The 19,620-nt window shown below is 31.4% G+C and overlaps 2 protein-coding genes across 2 annotated transcripts; both read right to left on the bottom strand.

The window, feature by feature from the left end:
* Positions 1-1,015: 1,015 nt before the first annotated feature.
* Positions 1,016-5,905, bottom strand: LOC145638570 (syntaxin-71-like). Its single transcript, XM_081689555.1, has 8 exons — positions 5,470-5,905; positions 4,493-4,658; positions 4,158-4,243; positions 3,573-3,641; positions 3,418-3,462; positions 2,947-3,009; positions 2,719-2,795; positions 1,016-1,360 (listed from the first exon to the last, which is right to left on the bottom strand). The coding sequence occupies exons 1-8, from the start codon at positions 5,740-5,742 to the stop codon at positions 1,348-1,350; spliced, it is 792 nt and encodes a 263-aa protein (XP_081545681.1). The 5' UTR covers positions 5,743-5,905; the 3' UTR covers positions 1,016-1,347.
* A 10,400-nt stretch (positions 5,906-16,305) lies between these two features.
* LOC145638571 (uncharacterized) lies at positions 16,306-18,058 on the bottom strand. The gene is made up of 3 exons (XM_081689556.1): positions 17,813-18,058; positions 17,387-17,451; positions 16,306-17,175 (listed from the first exon to the last, which is right to left on the bottom strand). The coding sequence occupies exons 1-3, from the start codon at positions 17,921-17,923 to the stop codon at positions 16,428-16,430; spliced, it is 924 nt and encodes a 307-aa protein (XP_081545682.1). The 5' UTR covers positions 17,924-18,058; the 3' UTR covers positions 16,306-16,427.
* Between the last annotated feature and the right edge of the window lie 1,562 nt (positions 18,059-19,620).

The raw sequence follows: 19,620 nt of genomic DNA on the forward strand, positions 1-19,620 counted from the left end.
GGTGTTTCATGGCATTAATTCCAAAATTATGAATTTTTTTTAACAATATTTACCGAAAAAAACTAAAGCTTTGTTTGGCGTCGTAGTTTTCTGTTTTTTGGTTTTTTGTCTTTCAAAATCATATGATAATGTCATATAATGAATTAAAAAATAGTCAAATTATTAATATATAATTTTAAAAACTGACAACCTAAAAATAATAACACCTTTTTCTTGTTTCTTATTTTTTATCAAGCCCTAAGTACTAAGTAATAGGCTAAAAAAAATTAGGTTAATTTGAGAGATACAACAAGATTTTGATTATGATACAAAAAGTATTTGGGTAGAACCATTGGCAAAACTCAACTAACTCATCCTTATAAATTTGACTTATTTGACACATAATAAATTCAGATAGTATAATTCAAATAAAGTTTAATTTAAGTTTTGACATAATCACATATTTGACAATTTCTTAAACTCGGTCAATGTTTTTTTTTTTTTTTTTTTGGATAAAGATTTTTTGTAATTTCTTATAAATGAGTTTTTGTAATTCAGGACAGAGGAAAAGTCAAACAATGGTTAGAAAGAAAAAAAAAAAAAAGTGTCTACTCTCCTCAAGTTTGAACTTTGAACCAAGTCAACCAACTAACCAAATTATGTCAAATAGAGCAAACTCTTGTTGGGAAAAAGATAATTTGATATGTGGTTCTCATAACGATGAGAACAAAATTTTGACATTAATTTATGTTTTACTCCATTATACGGAGTAAATTGTAAAGAGGTCCAAAAAATATAGAAAACGGATTATCACTTTCAATTAATTCTATTATTATTCTACTGCAAGAAACTGAGAAATATCAATACGAAAGTTTAAACATTTCATCTTTGTCTACGTTCACAGGTACGACACTGAACAACATTACATTGGTGACTATGTGACATGGTATAGGGTGGAACAACTTCATTGATTATATATAACTCGAGTAACAATTTGAAATGCCAAGATTCAAACTAATTTGAAACCAAAAACATAGCATAGCATATAAGAGCAAGCAAATTCAAACAAGCAACCTCTAAACAAGTTTACAACAACAACCCGTAAATCACTAAGAAAAACCCTAATTCTAAGAACTTTTACGTAAACCATACTCTACTCCTGAAGTATGTACATGAGTTAAAGCTAAGACGAAGTTATTAACTTATTCTCAGTATTTCATCCTTCAGTAAACTGGATATACAAGTGTGCATTTTTATACCATAGAAAGGAGATGATATATACTGTGTGCATGGCATCATCATGCACTGTCTATTATAGAAAAGCTGGTGGTATGAGTAGTCGAGTATGAACATCTGGTAGCATCGAACTCACTTCAGCGCACTGCATTCAGATGTCAGATTCGTCAGCTACAGCTAAATATAAAGAACATACAATATCTGTAGATACTACCAATCTCATCAACCAGTCCAGCCAAGGCATATGTTCGTTAAAAGTTTGCACGTCTCAATCTAAGGATAAACATGGTACTCTGCCTCTGATTTTACAAAACAAGTTTCATCCAAAAGTTTGAACACATATCTTTCTTTTGATATTGAAAATTGAGGAAGAAATGGAGATATTATGGTAAGAACAGTAATATCATGAACATTGGCATGAACATTTTATACAAACAACATACTACGAATTTAATATCATTAACGTCACCTCCAATCAGACACGCGTACTTAAAATATTCTCTTATTCTTCCAATAATGTGGGGTAGGAAATTTAGCAATTGCAATTTGCAACAAAATATACGTGTGACAAGAGGAAGAGATTTCACTTCTATGTCACCAAGGCATAATCCTGTCCACCGAGCATTGCCTAGACCCCAATGATGCATAATGGGGGCCAATTGATGTAAAGGGAAAATCATTCCAAAAAAACTCAAACCCGGACGTAGAGAAAAGGATACCTCAAATAAAGATATCAGAGCCCATAAATTAGCACTTTTTAAAAATCCCCCCTCCCTATAAAATTGGTGCATATATATGTCAAACTGTCAAAAACATCGTAGAAAAACAAGGGATAAGACATGGAATAAGACAATGTTACTTCAACGGAATTTATTGAAAATTTGAAAGAGAAGACAATCATAAGCCCCACCAAAGCAAAGGCCAACACCTAACTTATCAATACCCAACACCTTTAGAACAACATATTCCGCCATCTAAATTCGTTTTCCCTCCTTATTCACCAACAAAGAATTATCAACTTACAGCAAAAGCAACCACTTGAAAGAAGATTTAGGAAGAGGTGGTTACTTATATTCAATTAAGTGGGTTTGTTTTTGTTTTTTAAATTATCACAAGTGAGCACACTAATAAATCACAGAGATTATTAGAAATGTAGAAGTTAGTCAGACTCAGAATCATTACTCCAAAGGATCCAAAATTAGAACAAGGGACAACTTTTGTCAGCAAAATGTGAAATTCACTAGTAATAAAGTGGTCTAATTGCATATCGAAATTTTTTCTTCTTACCGATCAGGTAAACTATTCCACTCCATTTCTTCCCTTTCCCCACCCACTACTTCACTCTTCTCCTATGTGCACTATGCATTAAGCCTTCCAAGGCTGTTTCGTACAGGAGTAAAACTTGACCAGACTATATTTAAGAACATTGCGATTCGAACAATTATGAAACCGACAGCATGATAAGCAACAAAAGTTATAAATCAAGATAAGAGGGGAACTCACTTATACAAGTAGGCTGCTATTCCCAAAATTATACACAAGAGTATGATGTCGAGGCAGAAATTGCGACTGGACCTCAGCTGATGATGGTCATAAACAGATAAATAAATAAATACATAATTATAGAGAAGTATACTATTATTCATCAAATTTAAGGATGACACGAGACATAGTTTAACTTCTAGAACGACTGAACCCACCAAATATGTCCACAATAGGCAGCCAACATACCTGGGTCAGAGTGTCCTTGAGCCTCACATTGGTATTTTTGAGGTCAGATGTTGCTCTGTCAGTCTAGAATAAAGCCAAAAACAGGACCATAATTAATACAAAGTATAACATTGAGAAACACGAGCAAAGCAAAAGAACATAGAAGTCCAAACATCTATATACTGCAACAGTAATTGAAAATGAAATCATAATTATAGCAAGAAGCGATGCAACAGGCTAAGATATTAGATTATTAGAGAACACATAGCTTAACTACACAAGGCACGTATGATGTTTTAATTCACCTTTTGACTACTTACATGCATAATCAAATTTACTGCATCAACTGGATACTAACTATCACGTTAATTGCTTATTTTTCTAGAGACTAAGTCGGTGGTAAACCTAATAAAGAACATCAGAATACAAGAAACTTTTCTGATTCACAAGAATTGCATGATAGAATGAAGTCTGAAGGCATCAAACATTTACCTTCTTATCCATTTCATCCATAAGTGGCTCTTGTCTATCTATTTCCTGCACATTACATAACTCAATTTACTTCTAGTTTCTGATTTTTTTTTCAAAGGTCTCAACGAATTATAACACCAGCATTGTTCAAAAATAAAATTATATCGCCAGCAAACCTCATTCATAGCTTGGGCCATATCTTTCAGAGTGTCCAGTCCTTCAGCAATATAATCTAAACCTTCATCCTGTAAAAACTAGAAAAGTTATCAAACAAAGAATCTGTGGATACACATACATTAGCCAAATCATCAGGAAAGTCATAACTACAACCACGTAAGATTTACAAACTGTAATACTGTATTGAAAAATAGTGATCCACAATAAATATTTCAATATTTCATCATACCATTAGCACAGCACTATAACTATAATCTACAATATTTGAGCTATATATCAGAAACATATCTAGACAGCCAGTCTACAACCCTGGATTAACAACACATGTACTTTGGAGAACATAATTCCCCCCCCCCCCCCCCCACCCCTTCCCTCAACCCACACAAACATATTTCTTACTGATCTCGTTCCCCCCATGGGACCCCATCATATCACATCAGTTCCAAATAATATCATTGGCTCCCTAAACAAATAATAGAATCTAACACAGAAGAGCACAAGTTTGGAAGCGGATACTTGAATCATCAAGAATGGGGGGAATGCGATGGAATCTTTAATAAAGATCAGCAGAAGGCAAGACTTGCCTGCTTCATTTTCCGCATTTCATACTCCTGCTGAAACTTAGAAGACTCCTCACTTTGTTCAAAATACCCAGCACGAGTCCAAGCCTCTACACCAATTTAGCAAAAGAAAGCTTCAGCACAATCATAACACTGGAAATATCTACTGTTATAATTTAAGTGTCGTATCACACCATTTCTATCTTTAAAGTTAAAGCTTACAAACTTGAAAAAGAAACAAAACCATATAACTATTATAGGGGCACCCTGGAAGTTATTATTCCTGATCATAAAGGAAACAACCCCCGTAGTAATCTTTACCAAAACAGCTTCAGCTACATACATGATTAGATGACTACCTGAATGAGTGTCTATTTTAATAGCTGTCATTGAAGTCGAAGCAGTCCATCCACCAGTTTGCTTGGGTACACCTTGAGTGCCATCCGGTATTGACTCAATCCTCTCTTTCAGAGCAGACACTAAATCATTACGAGCTTCAAGCTCCTCCCTCGAAAGTCCTTTCACCTATAAATCATCATCTAAACTAATGAAAAAAAAAAAAAAAAAAAAAAAAAAAAAAACTAACACAATATACTACCTTAAAGTAAAAAAAATAGCAACAGCCCCACTGCTCCATCAGTTCCAAAATACTCTCTATCATTGCCTTTTCTTTTCTATTTTCCACAAGCTCCATACTAAGATCTACTACAGCTCTATAAGCCTTGATACTTGCACAAAATAGCCAAGTTAGACACTTGGACACAAATAATGTCTGACACAATCACACAACACAAGTACCTGACTCAAAGTAACACTAAACAAAAACAAACTCATAATTCAATCGTGAAAAGTAATGCAACAACCTTAAATTGTTTAAAACAAGTTGTCACTAACAAATCACAATTACCCACTACTTACAAAATAATCTGAACCAACTTAAGTCTTAACTCTGAGTTTTTTTTTTTTTGGGGGGGGGTAAATATCAGTAAACTCAAACCAAACTTTTTTTTTTTTTTTTTTTTGAAGAAAACTCAAACCAAACCTCATACTGCAATAATCGATCAATTTACATAGTTTTTCTGTAATTCGATACATAGTTTCTAAAAAAGTTTTAATTTCCCGAAAGTTTGTATCTTTGTATAATTCCTTCAATTTAATTTTTGGCCCTTTCTTAGTACAACTAATTATCTTTAAACCATATCAAAAACAAATCAATAATACAAACAAAACAAATCAATCATGAAAAAAAATAATAATAAAATAACAGAGGAAGAAGGAAATGATTGCGGAATTCATGGGTAGTCAAAATTAGGTCAAAGGAGAGAGAAAAACAAACCTTTTTATAAGCTAATTTGTGTAATTTGGGAAGTTCCTCAAGCAAACGAGCCTTAATTCGTCTAACTTCGGCAAAAAGGGCGACGGCAGAAGCCCTATTTTTCTCGGAAGAAGCGGCGTCGGATTTTCCGACGGCAGTGTCGATATTTGACTGAAATTCGGAGTAAAAACGAGCGAAAGCATCTTCGCCGGAAACATCGAATTCGCGGCGTTTGTCGACGTCGTACTTGTTGCAAATGGCGTCTACTCTTGTTATTATGTCTACTAAACTCATTTTAATTGGGATTTTGAAGAGAGAGAATTTGGAGAAATGAAAGAAACAAATGTTTTAAGGAATTTATGTAAGAATAAAAAATGTAAATAAAAATTAGGAGTTAGTAATAAATAGTTTTGATTAGTGCAAAGTTTAACAAGTGTCGGGGTTAGGGACAGTTTTGTTGTGTTGATGATGATACTCCATACACTCCAATACTCCATCGTACTATGTTACTATTGTATGTATTAATCCCTCCGTAGGTAGTTGCTAGTTTATTTTTCTTTTTCGTGTGCTTGCTTACTTTATTTTTTTTGGTTGTTTTCTTTTCTTTGGATGTAATGCATCTTCATTTGAATAAAAAAAAAAAAAAAAAAAAAAAAAAAAAAAAAAAAAAAACTATTGAATGTTGTCTTTCTAACTTGGGTTAGTTAGGTAGTGGTTACGTAACAGCGTAGTGCTTTATAAGAGATTAAGCGATTAAAATTTAAATCATTTAAATATTGCTCATAGTTTCACAATGTATTGAAACCTAGAATAATGTTAAACATTATAGATTATACTGTCAAAAAAAAAAAAATTGAAATTCTATTTTTAGCATGGTCATGTCCAAGCGTTACGATGTTGCTGATATTAGATTCAATGCTTACTTGTGAGTCTTCTAGATTTATGCGGTAAATTAAAGGGCATGTGCAGAGATTTCTACATCCATAACCTATATACGTAGTATAAATATGATGAGGTTTTGTTAAAAAGCATAAACAATTACAAATAAAGCGTAATAGATTTTTTCCACAATATAAATATGTATAGACACAAGCTATGAATTGTTCATATATATAATAGGTTCAGATATACATAATTTTTTTTTTCTTCTTATAATCTATTCTGATACATTTTAACAGTATCACATTACAATTTACAGTCAAGTGCTTCGCTTGTTGACCAACTCTTTATCCATCAGAATCATAAAGGATTTAAATATTCTTGATTCTCATAGTTATTATGCTCGCACTTTACAATTATATTTAAAATCAATTTTCATAACATGTTTAAATACAGACCACTGCTTTTAATACTGGAAAATTATTGTCACTAATTAATGATGATTAACCGTCTCGATTCTCAGAACTTAATTTATTGTGCATATAATCAAAATTTCTTATTTTAAGAAATTTATATCACACCATCTGGACAATTATTGCATCATTGTCTCTTCATTTAGACAATTTTTTTAATATAATTTTAATTACACGCGAGTAGTATTGTGTAAAGAATATGGAGTAATAATATAAGTATATCTTAAAGGATGGAATAATATTGTTGAAGTTACCACAACATATCAATCTAAAGAAAAACATCCCAACATACATGATATTGATTAAATTACCTATAAGTCTGTGACTTAAAAATTAAAAAGGAAAAAAAAAAAAGTTACAAACTTGCTTCTGCTACTCTCATGTATGTTGTGGTAGTCCAACTATTTTGAATGAGTTCATCTCAGTTTTCGTTGTCATCGTCATCGCTAATGCAAATGAGTCCATCTCTATTGTCGTTGTCATCGTCATCATCATCGCTAATGTTGATGACTTGTTTATCAACCAGAACCGAAGCATCCTCATTCTTTTTATTCTCATGATGTATAACAACATCACTTTCGATTATGATACCTGTCTTTGCTTTACCATTGTGACTTGTGCTACCATCATCATCAGTAGGCTTGACCATACCTCTCTCTTTGGCCCAATTCGGGCCGAACATAGTATAGTAATAATAGTCAGAATATTTATTATTCTTAGCAGCACTTGTAGTATCCAACGTCTTCCCTCGAGTCTCATACCTATGCCTCTTCAAGGAAGAGGGGACATTTGATGGTAATGGTAGCGTCGAATTTGCTCCCAATGATGGCCTCGGAGAAGAATCGGTGGGTGGTGTCGAAATTGCTCCCAATGATGGCCCTTCAGAGGGTTGTTTTTCATCCTCTTGATGTTGTTCGATTGATGGTGGTGGAGTAGGCGATAGTGGCTTCCCTATGTATTCAAAAACTAGTTCCATCGGCGACTCTAGAATTCGATTACTATTTATATAACAATCAAATACCAAAATGGAAAAGAAAGTTATTAATTCAATTTTATTACCAACATGTTAAGCAAAAAAGTAGGATAAAAATTAAGAAAAATACGAGTTTTGAACACAAGAGATAGATTAAGATCTAAGAAACAAAAATACCTGTCTGAAATAGGAGATGGATTGGTCGAGCTTCTACCTTCAAACAACTATAATCGATGTCGATCGTAAAAAAAAAAATAAAAAAAAAAAAAAAAAAAAAAAAAAAAAAAAAAAGTCCCAACATTTAGAAAACAAAAAACTCCGAGTAGAAACATAACATTATAGAGCAAAAAAATGAAGTCAACATGAAGCTAATTACAAATTTTACATATGATAAGGTTAAAATGAGTGATGATTCACTAAGAACCCTAGGTAGCTAGGGGTTGTTTGCAGTGCGGTTTTGATCCTAAATCGAACCCAATCGCAAAATCGTTGTTTATATTTTTTTTCAAACCACACCAAACCGCACTTATAACCAAACCACACCGCAAAAATGCGATTTGGTCTGGTGCGATTTGCGGTGTAGCCACATTTTTTTTTTAAAAAAAAGACTCTTATAAAACGTTTAATTATCTAATAGTAAAAAAAATACATCATATTTTTAAGCTATTATATATATATATTTTAATTGAAATAGTAAAAAATTGGTATTATGGTTTGCGGTTTGACGATCTAAACCGCAAACCACTTCAAAGTGCGGTTTGGTCTAAATTGTTTCGGAAACGACACCAACGAAATGCAAAAGTGCGGTTTGGTCATTTTTTAAAATCGCACCACAATTTCCAAACCGCACCAAACCGTATAATTGCGATTTGACGCGGTCTAGACCGCACTCTGAACAGCCCTAACCCTAGGAATTTTGGATGAAGCAGAAAAATGAGCGATTTAAAAAAACCCTAATTTATCACAAGAATTATCAAAAAAATGATAGCAAAACTTAGAGAAAACGTGAGATTTCATGATAAATAAATAACAAAAAATGGAATAAATAGATATGAGTTGAAATGAAATTACCTGGGAAACGAAGGCATCATCATCCCAACGAGATTGATTAAGCTTACAAAGTAAAAATGAAGCTCTTAATGGAGTTCCTTCAGGAACCACCCTCCTTGCGTGTTTTCTTATTCTCATCAATTTGGTGCTTATTTTTTAAGGTATTTGATTGAAAATGAAGAAAGAAATGAAGAAATTTGGTGTTAGAGTTTTCTTGTGTTCTGCAAAATTGTTTTTGCAGAAATTACTCTCCTTTTACATATTGTAACATAGGTGTGTATTTATAGTCAGTTTTTATAAAAATAATTAAATAAATTTTTAAGAAAATTAAAAAGGGCATTTTTTTTTTATCCTATTAATCCATAACAAAAAAAAAAAAAAAAAAAAAAAAAAAAGAAAAACAAAAAAAAAAAAATTGAAATAGAAAGAAATTAAAATCTGGACCTATTATGGTCTTTTAAATCTCTTCCACTTTTTTTGTTTTATCCAATAATGCCCTTGCCAACGTATTTGAATTTACTATAATGCCATTCATTGTTTTTTAGTATATTGTTTTTTTTTTTTTTTTTGGTGAGGAAAGAACTTTCTATGCCAATATAATTTGCAAGTTTGTCAACCATTTTAGGGTGACACTTTAAATTTGAAATTAAATTGATCTAATTGTGCAGATTTTCTTACTCTATCTTTGGGGGAAAAAAATATATAAAGCGTACATACAAGTACTCATGTTGTGGATATTACATTTTTCTTGAAAAATTTGTAGCGGTATATTAAAATTGAAAAAAAAAGTTGTGTTGAGATGCATTACAATAAATTTTCATAATTCTAATTTTGAATTTTATGTGTGAAACATTATGTAATAATGCAGATATCACATTAAAGCTTCCCAATGAAAAGTTTTATATATAATTTGTTTCCTTGTTAACAATGATTTGATGATATCTCAATTATTTGAGATTGTATTCATTACGTCAGCATGTTATCAAATATTATCAATGGCAAGGTCTATATAGTTGACTACGTATTAGAGTTTATTTTATTCACTTGATTTTCACGTACTTATTAGAAGACTTATTGAATTTGTAAAAAAAAACATTTTCATTGTGAATTATATTAGGATGGCATTGATTTTTTCCTAGACTTAGCTGCGAACTATGTTGATACAATGATACGTACAAAAGTATTTGAAACACGTTAAGGTCAGTATTTATTGTTTAAGTTTTTTTTTAAAAAAAAATCTTTACCATCAAACTAATCAAATCAAAGACCTTTCTACCCCAAAAAAAAAACACCTAAATAAATTCAGGGATCGTTTGGCATTGTTGTGGTTTTTTGTTTTTTGATTTTTTGTTTTCTAAAAGTATATGATATGTGTCCCATAATGAATCAAAAATTATATAAACTTATTAAAATTATGATAAATTTGAAAACTGACAACAGAAAAGTGAAAACACCTTTTTCTTGTTTCCTATTTTTGGTTTTCAAAAAAAAAAAAAAAACTAAAAACCAAAACTGATGCCAAACAAGCCCTCATATATCAGTTTTTTTTTTTCCAAACCCTCATTGTAGGTAAAGAGGCACATGATTAAAATTTAAGAAAACAAAGTCACAACTAGTAATTATAAGTGTATAGCCCAATTCCAAATGTGTGGCCCAAAATCTAGGCAGTCATAAACCTTTATAAATAGCCCAGTCCATAATTTGCCCTATATTTCTTAAAGATCTAAATTTAAAAGAAAGACCGTACGGTAAAAAAAATCCCAAATTCGCAAATCACTAATGCGATTTAGCTTGTTTAAAATTCTTTCATCTCATTTGTAATTTGTATTTCCTTTATCTAATTATTCTCTATAAAAGGAAAAAAAAAAATCTCAAGTGAAGTTGAGTTAATCCTACCCAACTCATGGACAACCCAACACAGCCTGCTATGTCAACTAGTTGGTGCATCCCTAAGTCATCTAACCCCAAGATCTCCAACTCAATACACTTATAATCTATTCCTTAGGAATTCTCCTTGTGAGAAAGGCTTTCTAAGCTAGTGTTTTCTTTTCGTTCCCTTACTTAGCTTAAAACTAATTAAGCTATCATCTAAGACCTAGCCTTACAAAGCCATAAATGGAATTAAAGAAAAACTAGGGAGATCGATAAGGATTACAACTAAATAAAAATCAAGAAAATGTAATCAACTAGGAACATAAAGAGTAACCTATGTAAATTTGTAAATTAAGAGATTATAGTAGTTCCAATTTTATCGGATGTCTCCAAAGAGACATAGTAAAAACATTGTTATTTTGGTAACAATTGTGTTTGTGTTAATATCCATATATATGGAGTATTTAATTTAAAATACAGATATAATAATAATATTAGTACATAGTAATATACTAATATCTATATTATATATATTCTAAGTTTCAACTATGTGATAAAAAAAAAAAGAGGTCCTAATCAGATTAAAGATTAAAGAATATATAACTATATAAAAAAAGCCTAAACTATTAGTTTAATCCATTAATTGATTTATATGAAGTAAGTTTTTAATTATTCCACCATTCTTAATTAGTCATTAAATTAACTTATTTATTCCTATAAATTGGCCATAACTGTTTGGCGTGACTTACTTGATCATCAATATTTTATAATTGTAAATAAAAGGCTTATGTACTATAATCATAATTGTATATTATGTGGAATTGAAGTTGACAAGTAATTCACCTGGATTTTTTTATTTTTTTTTTCACTTAATTAGGATGCATGTACTATTGTATTTAAAGAGAATAATACTCGTATATGATAAATGACAGGGCAGAAAAAATAGAGAATGAAAAAGCAACGACTTCAATTTAGTTTTGGATCTTTGTAGGAAAAATAATAAAAATTGAAGGAAATTTTCCACCTTTTATAAGCAATTTTTTGCAAAAAACCACCTTATAATTTTTTTTTTGCAATAACACACCTTAATCAAAATTTTTTTTGCAAATCAATACCTTTATGTCGGAAAATGAGGTTTGGCCCCATTTTCCGGCGTTGACTACCCCAATCTACCCACGAAACCACCTCTCTCCCCAGCCCCACCCACGAAACCACCTCCCTCCTAAGCCCCACCCAAAAAACCATCCTTTCACGGCGTTGGCCACCATAAACATACCCCTTTAACGACGTTGACCACTCTAAACCCTCCTCTATAACCCTAGCCACCTTTCTCCCCTCCACTGTTAGTTTCGTGGGTGCAAATGGCGTAGTCAAACGCCGAAAAATAGGTTTTGACTCTAATTTCCGACATAAAGGTGTAGTATTGCAAAAAAAAAATTGATTAAGGTGTGTCTTTGCAAAAAAAAAAATTATAAGGTGGTTTCTTGCAAAAACATACTTATAAAAGGTGTTTTTTTTGTAAAATTTCCAAAATTGAAATATTGATCTACCCCATTAAAAATAAGGGTATTTTAGTAATTACATTCCTTCAATTGACAACTCGTACTTTGTTTGTACTGTTCAAGAATCACATTTTTATGACTGTAATCTTTTCTTTTTTTTATAAAAAATAAATATAAATAAATAAAGAGTAAGCTAGTTTTCATTACAATTATAAGGAGAAACAAGACTGTGCTGTGCCTACAAGCAGGGACCTACCATTATTAGCGGCATCAACATTTAGGGCACTAACCACCAAATATATTCTAATTAACAATAGTATATTACTATATAACTATATATCACTGTGTCCCCCAACTCAACCTCCTTTTTTCACTTTCTAGCTTTGTTGTTACAATATTATTAGTATAAGTTTATCTAAGTTAAGGATTAGTTGTAGTCCAATCTCATATTTTCATTTTAGAAATATGTCTTTCATTTAATAGATGCATTGTACTTCTTATGCTTACAATTGTACTTGGAGGGTTCTAGCTCGTTTGACAATTGTGGTGATATCATAAATAATTGTGGACCTTGCGGTACCAACATATTACGTATAGATTATAGAGTATATATCTTGATACTGTTACAGTGAATACTTCAACGAATTTGTGATAGTTGATATGAGTTAATTTGTTTGTGGTGATATCCTTGAACATATCTAACCCTTTATTAAATTTTGTTTGGAGAACGAAATCACTTGTATATGAAACTTAAGTTGTACATAAAGATACTGGTTAAAATTACTCTACCCCGTAGAGTTCATAGAGAAATTCTTGTAATGCTAGTCTTTCATTCAATTGATGTTACATTATTAGATGCTATGGAAATGTCAAAAACAAGAATCATAAAAGCACAAATTGGAACATTATGATTGAAAAATAAAAGGAGAGCCTGTTTTCTAAGGTTACCAAGTTGACTAAATCACCAATTTACTGTATAAATAAAAATGATCATCCCAACCCGATAACCCACTAACCCAATTCCTCCCCTCTCTCTCTCTCTCTCTTTTTTTTTTTTTTTTTTTTTTTTTTTTTTTTTTTTTTTTTTTTTTTTAAATGGGAGTGTAAAAAAACATCTCATAAATCACAATGATAAAAATACTTTCAATAAAGAAAGTACAAGCTCAAAGAATCTGCCTTTTATTTTATCCTTCCGGTTTCTTTTTGTTGCATTTGTTGGGAGTTTTTGAACCACAATCTTTAGTATGCTCACTACTATTGGTATCATAATCTCATAAAGGGGCAGAAACATCGTATTCGGGGTTTTATTCTATATAAACACTCATTTAGTCACGTAACTGTAAACGTTTTTATGTATTTTGGGAAAATTAAAATGTTCATGAGATTGAATTTTTTTCACCCATCTCTAAGATGGGTCTATTGATCAACCTATGTACAATATTTTAGAATGAACTAGAGCTAAAATTTGAAAATTCCTTTGTTATTCTTCTTATTACTAGCAAAAGTACACGCTCTAAAACAGATATTGAATAGCTGAAATGATTTAGACATTACACTTCAAACTAACTGTAATATTCACCAAAGTAGACTGCACTTAGTAAGGAGTAAATTAAAATGGAGCATTTTCATGATCCATATTAGAACTTAGGATATATAAGTCTTACAAATGTACCTCATTGAAATTTCGAACATAACCAAGATAACATTTTTAATGAACTCTTCTGTTTTTACTCTGTAACAATCTTTTTACAGAATAACTACAAGCATATGATAAAATCATAAAAACATAAACTTCTGTATCGAATGGCAAGTACCCCATGTATGAAGATTATCTAAGTAAGCCTGCTTTATTCATCGTACTGCTTTGATCAAAGTTGAATTTGAACTTCATCTAGACAACATCACAACACGAGAAAAGCTTGCGCTTGTGGGATGATTTGCATCAAACATCACATAATCGTCCAACATACACAAGTTATAACCAAATCTGTATATAGTGTGGGTGAGAATCGATCCCGGATCTCATACATGAAATCGAGAGAATCTATAGCCAGTTGAACTATTCCCCGTTCTCAAATAATAAGAGTAATGGCAAATGTATGGGCTGCTTTATCAAAAGTTACATAACACAGTATCAAATTTTGACAATTTGGTGTAAAACTATGATTAACCCATTTGGAAAACAAATAGAATATCCTATAACTATATATGTATAATGAATTGAATTACTATGACTCTCTATGAATATATATCTTAAGCACAAAATTAAAAATTTTCTCTGTTTAATTTTTTTCTTCCAATATAAGGCAATTACATATCATCTTGTTGAATGTTGGTTGCGTCTTTAACAAAATTATAATATTAAATAACAATCCGCTTCAATGTATTTTGTGCTCATGATATATCCGATTGTGAGCGATGTATAATGATATACGGAACATTTCATATTTCGGCACATGTCAATTTGGTCTCAAATTCTTACTCTTTTAGTAGATAAATTCAATACTATAAAGTGTGATACTTTTAGAGAGGAAAGGAGATTTAAACTTATAAACTTGTAGTTATAGACACCCAACATCTGTCACATGAACAGGAAATCATTGACTCATATAACTAATTTAAAGATGATATATCCATGTTAAAGAAGTGTTTAAATTAATTAATGGGAAAATAAAAATACACTTTCCATAGCTAAAAAAAGTGTTCGGAATATAAAGAGTGATAAAATTATCTTTTATTTTAAATCCTATTTTTTCGGATATTTACCACTTAAAGCATCCGCCGTTTAGTCAAAATTGATACTCCGTATTATGATATTATACTTAGGGCCTGTTCATATTTACTGAACTGAGCTGAACTGAACTGAACTGAACTGAACTGAACTGATTGGAGCTGAACTGAACTGAACTGAACTAAACTGAACTAAGCTGAAATGAATATTTTATGAGAGAGGGAAATTAAGAGCTGAACTGAACTGAACTGATTGAAGCTGAACTGGACTGAACTGAACTAAACTGATTGGAGCTGAACTGAACTGAAAATAAGTAAATATGAACAGGCCCTTAATGAAATGTGATGAATTGAATGCTTAAACCCGATGAATATTCACCAAATTAGTAATTTTAACAATTTAGATTACCAACTAAAGATTAATAAAATAAACATTATAAAACAAAAAAAAAATATTATTAAAAGTTAGTTATTTTTTTTAACTTAATGTTTAAGGCATAAGATTGAATGTTCAATTTTTTAAAATCAATTAGATTGTTATTTTTAAAAGCAAAATGCTTTTGATGGGAAATTATTTGTTATGGACATACTGATTTGATGACACACATTAAAACTGTTTTTAAAATATTTAAAAACTAGCTATATCAAGAGATATCCTTATTATACTAATACGAATTATATTTCGATATTAAATACACAAATTATCTTTTATTTTATTTTTTTAATTGAAATTATCTTTACCAAATTATAAATCATTTTTATTGGTTATTAAATATAAGTAATTATTTCATGTTATTAATTTTTTTACAAATTTTCAAATTAATTTTTACTCAATTGACTTATTTATACTGAATTTTAATTAAATAAAGTGAAAAAAAATACCTTATTCCGCGAATAAATCTAACGTTATGAAGTCAATTGCAAAAATATAGTTCCTCTGTTTTTTCTATACCAGCAACACTTCTCTTTTTACGCTTGCCGATTCATGTTTTTTATTGTTAATATTTTTAATTAGCAATTTGTAAAAATTAAATTATAAACATTTAATGTTAAAATTATATAAATAAAGTGAGACGAATCTAATAAAATTTTACATGACGATATTTTTACTTAACTATAAACCGTTAAAGTTACTATAAGTAAAATATATAAATAGTGTAAAAGTCAAATTATTGCAATTATAAAAAAAATGGAGGGAGGCATTAGGCTTTCAAAGTTTGACCAATATATGGAGGATTGCTCATTTGACAAGTCACTCACAAAATAAATTTGAAAAAAAAAAAGCTTGCTACTCTTACTCGACGGTCAGCTAGTTCAAATGACAGCACAATACAACACGTTAGAAAAAAGATAAGAAAAATAAAATAAAATAAAATAAAATAAAATAAAAAAACCCATAAAATTTCGACAAATACAAACAACAAAAGAAAGAAAACCTACAAGCTACAACCTTCGACCTTCCTAGCAGCAACTAAGCAAAATTAAGCATTGATAATAAAATCACATTAACGATTTAAGTGACCTAGCTTTCACAGGCTTACGAATTCTCCTACCACCATTATTTTCATCTTCATCTTCATCATCATCATCGAAATCGTCTTCGATATAGTCAATTTCATTATCCAAATTACTATCCATCTCAACAATTTTAGTACCAGCATTATTAGTATTAGTAATAGTATTAGTATTACCCTTCATTTTCTTGTTGTCGTCATCATCTTTATCGTCTTCACTCATGATATTATGACTAGTTGAGGAAGAACCAGCCGATTCGTCAGCTTCATTGATCGTTGTTGTATTGAAATACTTGCTATCATTACCCACATTGTGCTTGTTCCCTCCTCTTCTCTTGCTCCACCTCGGCCCGAACCCGGAATAATAGTAAAACTCATACGGGTTGCTATTGCTACTAACACTATTATTATTCGCGGGCTTTGTGGTTGCCGGGGTGATTACCGTTGGTGTCGTAGGTGTTGTTGCGGGTGTGGTAGGCTTCTTGGGCCGTCCTCGCTTCTTTGGAGGAGTGGGGATTGGCGGAAGTGCCACCTTAAGCGGTGGCGGCTTGAGTTGGTGATGGATATGTTGCCACCCTTTGTTCCTTCCATTGCCAACACCAATTTGTTGTTGTTGTTGTTCATCTTTAACAAATTCTCTCTCCTCGAGAAGAGGCTGTGGTGGTGGCGGCGGCAGCGGTAGCGGTTTTTCGACGTACTCGAACGATAATTCCATGGACTCCCCACTAGGGAAGCTGTATTAACAACCACCATTTCAATCATAAAAGGATAAAAAGAAGAGTGCTTAATTTTTTTATATCAATTTTTGAATTTAAGCGGAAAGATTTCTTTTGTAAAAAAAAAAAGACCTTCCAAAATTAAAACCCTAGAACTCGAGAAAAAAATAATTTCATTGGAGATGAAAATAATTGAAGTAGATAATACGAAGATTAGCTAATTAAATACCTGTCTGAAGAAGGAAACGCATCCGCTAAGCTACCATTAACGGCAAATCCATCTCCCCATTCACCCTGAGTTAAATTAATCGACGTCGTGAAAAAATAATAAACAAGCTAACTAAAGATGAACTAATTAAACCATTAACCTACTCTAATTACGATAATTACAGCTTAATAGTATCATCTTAAATCAAATATATATTTACTACTTAGAACCCTAGAAATGGAGCTCAAAAAATAAACTCCATTTTCAAACCCTACTTTTTTTTATCGCGCCTACAATAGTTTTTTTTGCAGAAAAAAATGAAAATGCAACAAAATATAACGATATTTCTCAAAATAATTAACACAAAGTTTGAAATTGAAATTGTCGGGGATAAAAATTAGATCTGAAAACCAGAAAATTAAAAAAAAAAAATGAAAATGAAAATACCTGGAGAGAGAAAGAGTCGACATCCCAAGGAGAACGATTGAGCTGACAAACTAAAAATGATGATGAAGAAGATGAAGATGATATTAGCCTTGCGTTTTTTCTAATCCTCATAATTTTCTTCTTGATTTTTCGCAAATTTCAGATCTGCTAAAAATAATTTCGTTCAGTTCTTCTGGTTTTTTTTTGTTTTTTTTTTTTGGGAGGGTTGAAAGGATGTTTTAATTTAATTTTTCTCTCTATTATTCGTCGTTGTCTAGCTTTGCAGATCTCTTATCAAAGACGTGGAGTTACTTCTATATTTATAATAAGGGTTTTTTTTTTTTTTTAGTTTTTCTTTTGTTTGGTGTGGTTGCAATAAAAAATATATATATATATAAATTAAATTTTATAAATAAATAAAAATGAAGATGAGTTTCTGTTGCTTTCTCGATATTTCAGAAATTTGAAATTCCATTATACCCTTGGTTTGAGTGTTTAATTACATGAATAGCATCCATATGTATTTTATTATTTTAATATATGGATCAAGAAATGGACTGTGGGTATGACATGTCATATATTTTTTTGTCCAAAGGTGGTGCTTTTTTCGGCAATAGATTACGCAATGGTGTAAGTGTTTGGTTCCATTTGTTTTTTCCGAAAGTATTTGATTATAATTATAAGTAAATTAATTGGCGTAAAATAAATGAAAATAACTTTATAAGATTTTTAAAAATAGAGAACGTATTTCTTTTGAAAGTTAGTATGCACATATTCATTCTTGTTCCTAATTAACATAATAATAACATTCGATTTTATTATACGAGCCAAGATATGTATACAATTATATATATTATATATACTTGTAAAATTATGTTTTTTTTTTTTAAGGAAGAAGGAAGTTAATTAATAAAGATGATCAATGTTTACAAAATTAGGATCAAGATCTTTGAGCCAAAACAGGCTGCTGACCATCAGCCAATAAGCCCCACAAGTTCCGGAATTCAACACCAAATCCAACAAATTATAAAACATAGCAGCAACACCTAAATATTTATTGTTCCAGTCGAAAACAGCCAGCATCCAAAAAGAGCAGCAGTCAGGGTTAAATGCTTCCGGTACGGTCCTCCTCATACGCATCTCTCGTTGGTGTAGGGGCTTCATCGAAGAATTGCGCCCCCTCTTCCGATTCCATAGCAATCTGTGCAAGAAAGTGCGCCACTCGATTTGCTTCCCTAGGAACATAGTTAAAATTAAAGAAACATCCCTTATCCAAGAGGGCTTACATATCCATTAGAATAACAGCCAATTCATGAGTTCCATCGGTTTCCATTATCACTTCCTTGAGCTGGGCGTCGACCGCCATTTGCATCCCACCTCTTATAGCCATCAATTCCGCTTGGGCTGAATTACTGGCCATGACACTCCAAGATTTGCCAAAAAACCAAGTTCCATTAGCAAGCCTTGCAACTGCTCCTGCTCCAGCAAAGTGACTGTCCTTCTTCCAGGCTCCATCCGTATTTATCTTGATACAGCTCCCACTTGGTCTCTGCCACCTAGTTTCACGGATGAGCACAACTGGGACCTTTCCTTTACCCTGCAAGGCGTTAACAGTTGCATCCAAATCCAGCTTATATTTGTTAAACAAAGAGAGAGGATGATAGCTTAGACTGCTTGCTGAAAAACAGTGTAATTCCGTGCTCTCCATAAGTGCCAAATTGCAACAGAAAAAGTTACTCTCCAAGTCGTGCTTGTATTAAGGTTATAATTAACCCATCCATCCCAATTAATATTGAAAAAAGTATGGTAATTAAAATCCTTATCCATCT

This window comes from Chenopodium album, chromosome 7, assembly GCF_948465745.1.
Source record: "Chenopodium album chromosome 7, dcCheAlbu1.1, whole genome shotgun sequence".
NCBI classification, from domain to species: domain Eukaryota; kingdom Viridiplantae; phylum Streptophyta; class Magnoliopsida; order Caryophyllales; family Amaranthaceae; genus Chenopodium; species Chenopodium album.

Coding starts and splice junctions, on each gene's coding strand:
- LOC145638571 (XM_081689556.1), bottom strand. CDS start 17,923: ATGAGGATTAGAAAAAACGCAAGGCTAATATCATCTTCATCTTCTTCA. Junction 17,452..17,812: donor TCGACTCTTTCTCTCTCCAG/GTATTTTCATTT, acceptor AATTTAACTCAG/GGTGAATGGGGAGATGGATT. Junction 17,176..17,386: donor GCGTTTCCTTCTTCAGACAG/GTATTTAATTAG, acceptor TTGTTAATACAG/CTTCCCTAGTGGGGAGTCCA.
- LOC145638570 (XM_081689555.1), bottom strand. CDS start 5,742: ATGAGTTTAGTAGACATAATAACAAGAGTAGACGCCATTTGCAACAAG. Junction 4,244..4,492: donor TAAAATAGACACTCATTCAG/GTAGTCATCTAA, acceptor AAATTGGTGTAG/AGGCTTGGACTCGTGCTGGG. Junction 3,010..3,417: donor TGGATGAAATGGATAAGAAG/GTAAATGTTTGA, acceptor GCTTTATTCTAG/ACTGACAGAGCAACATCTGA.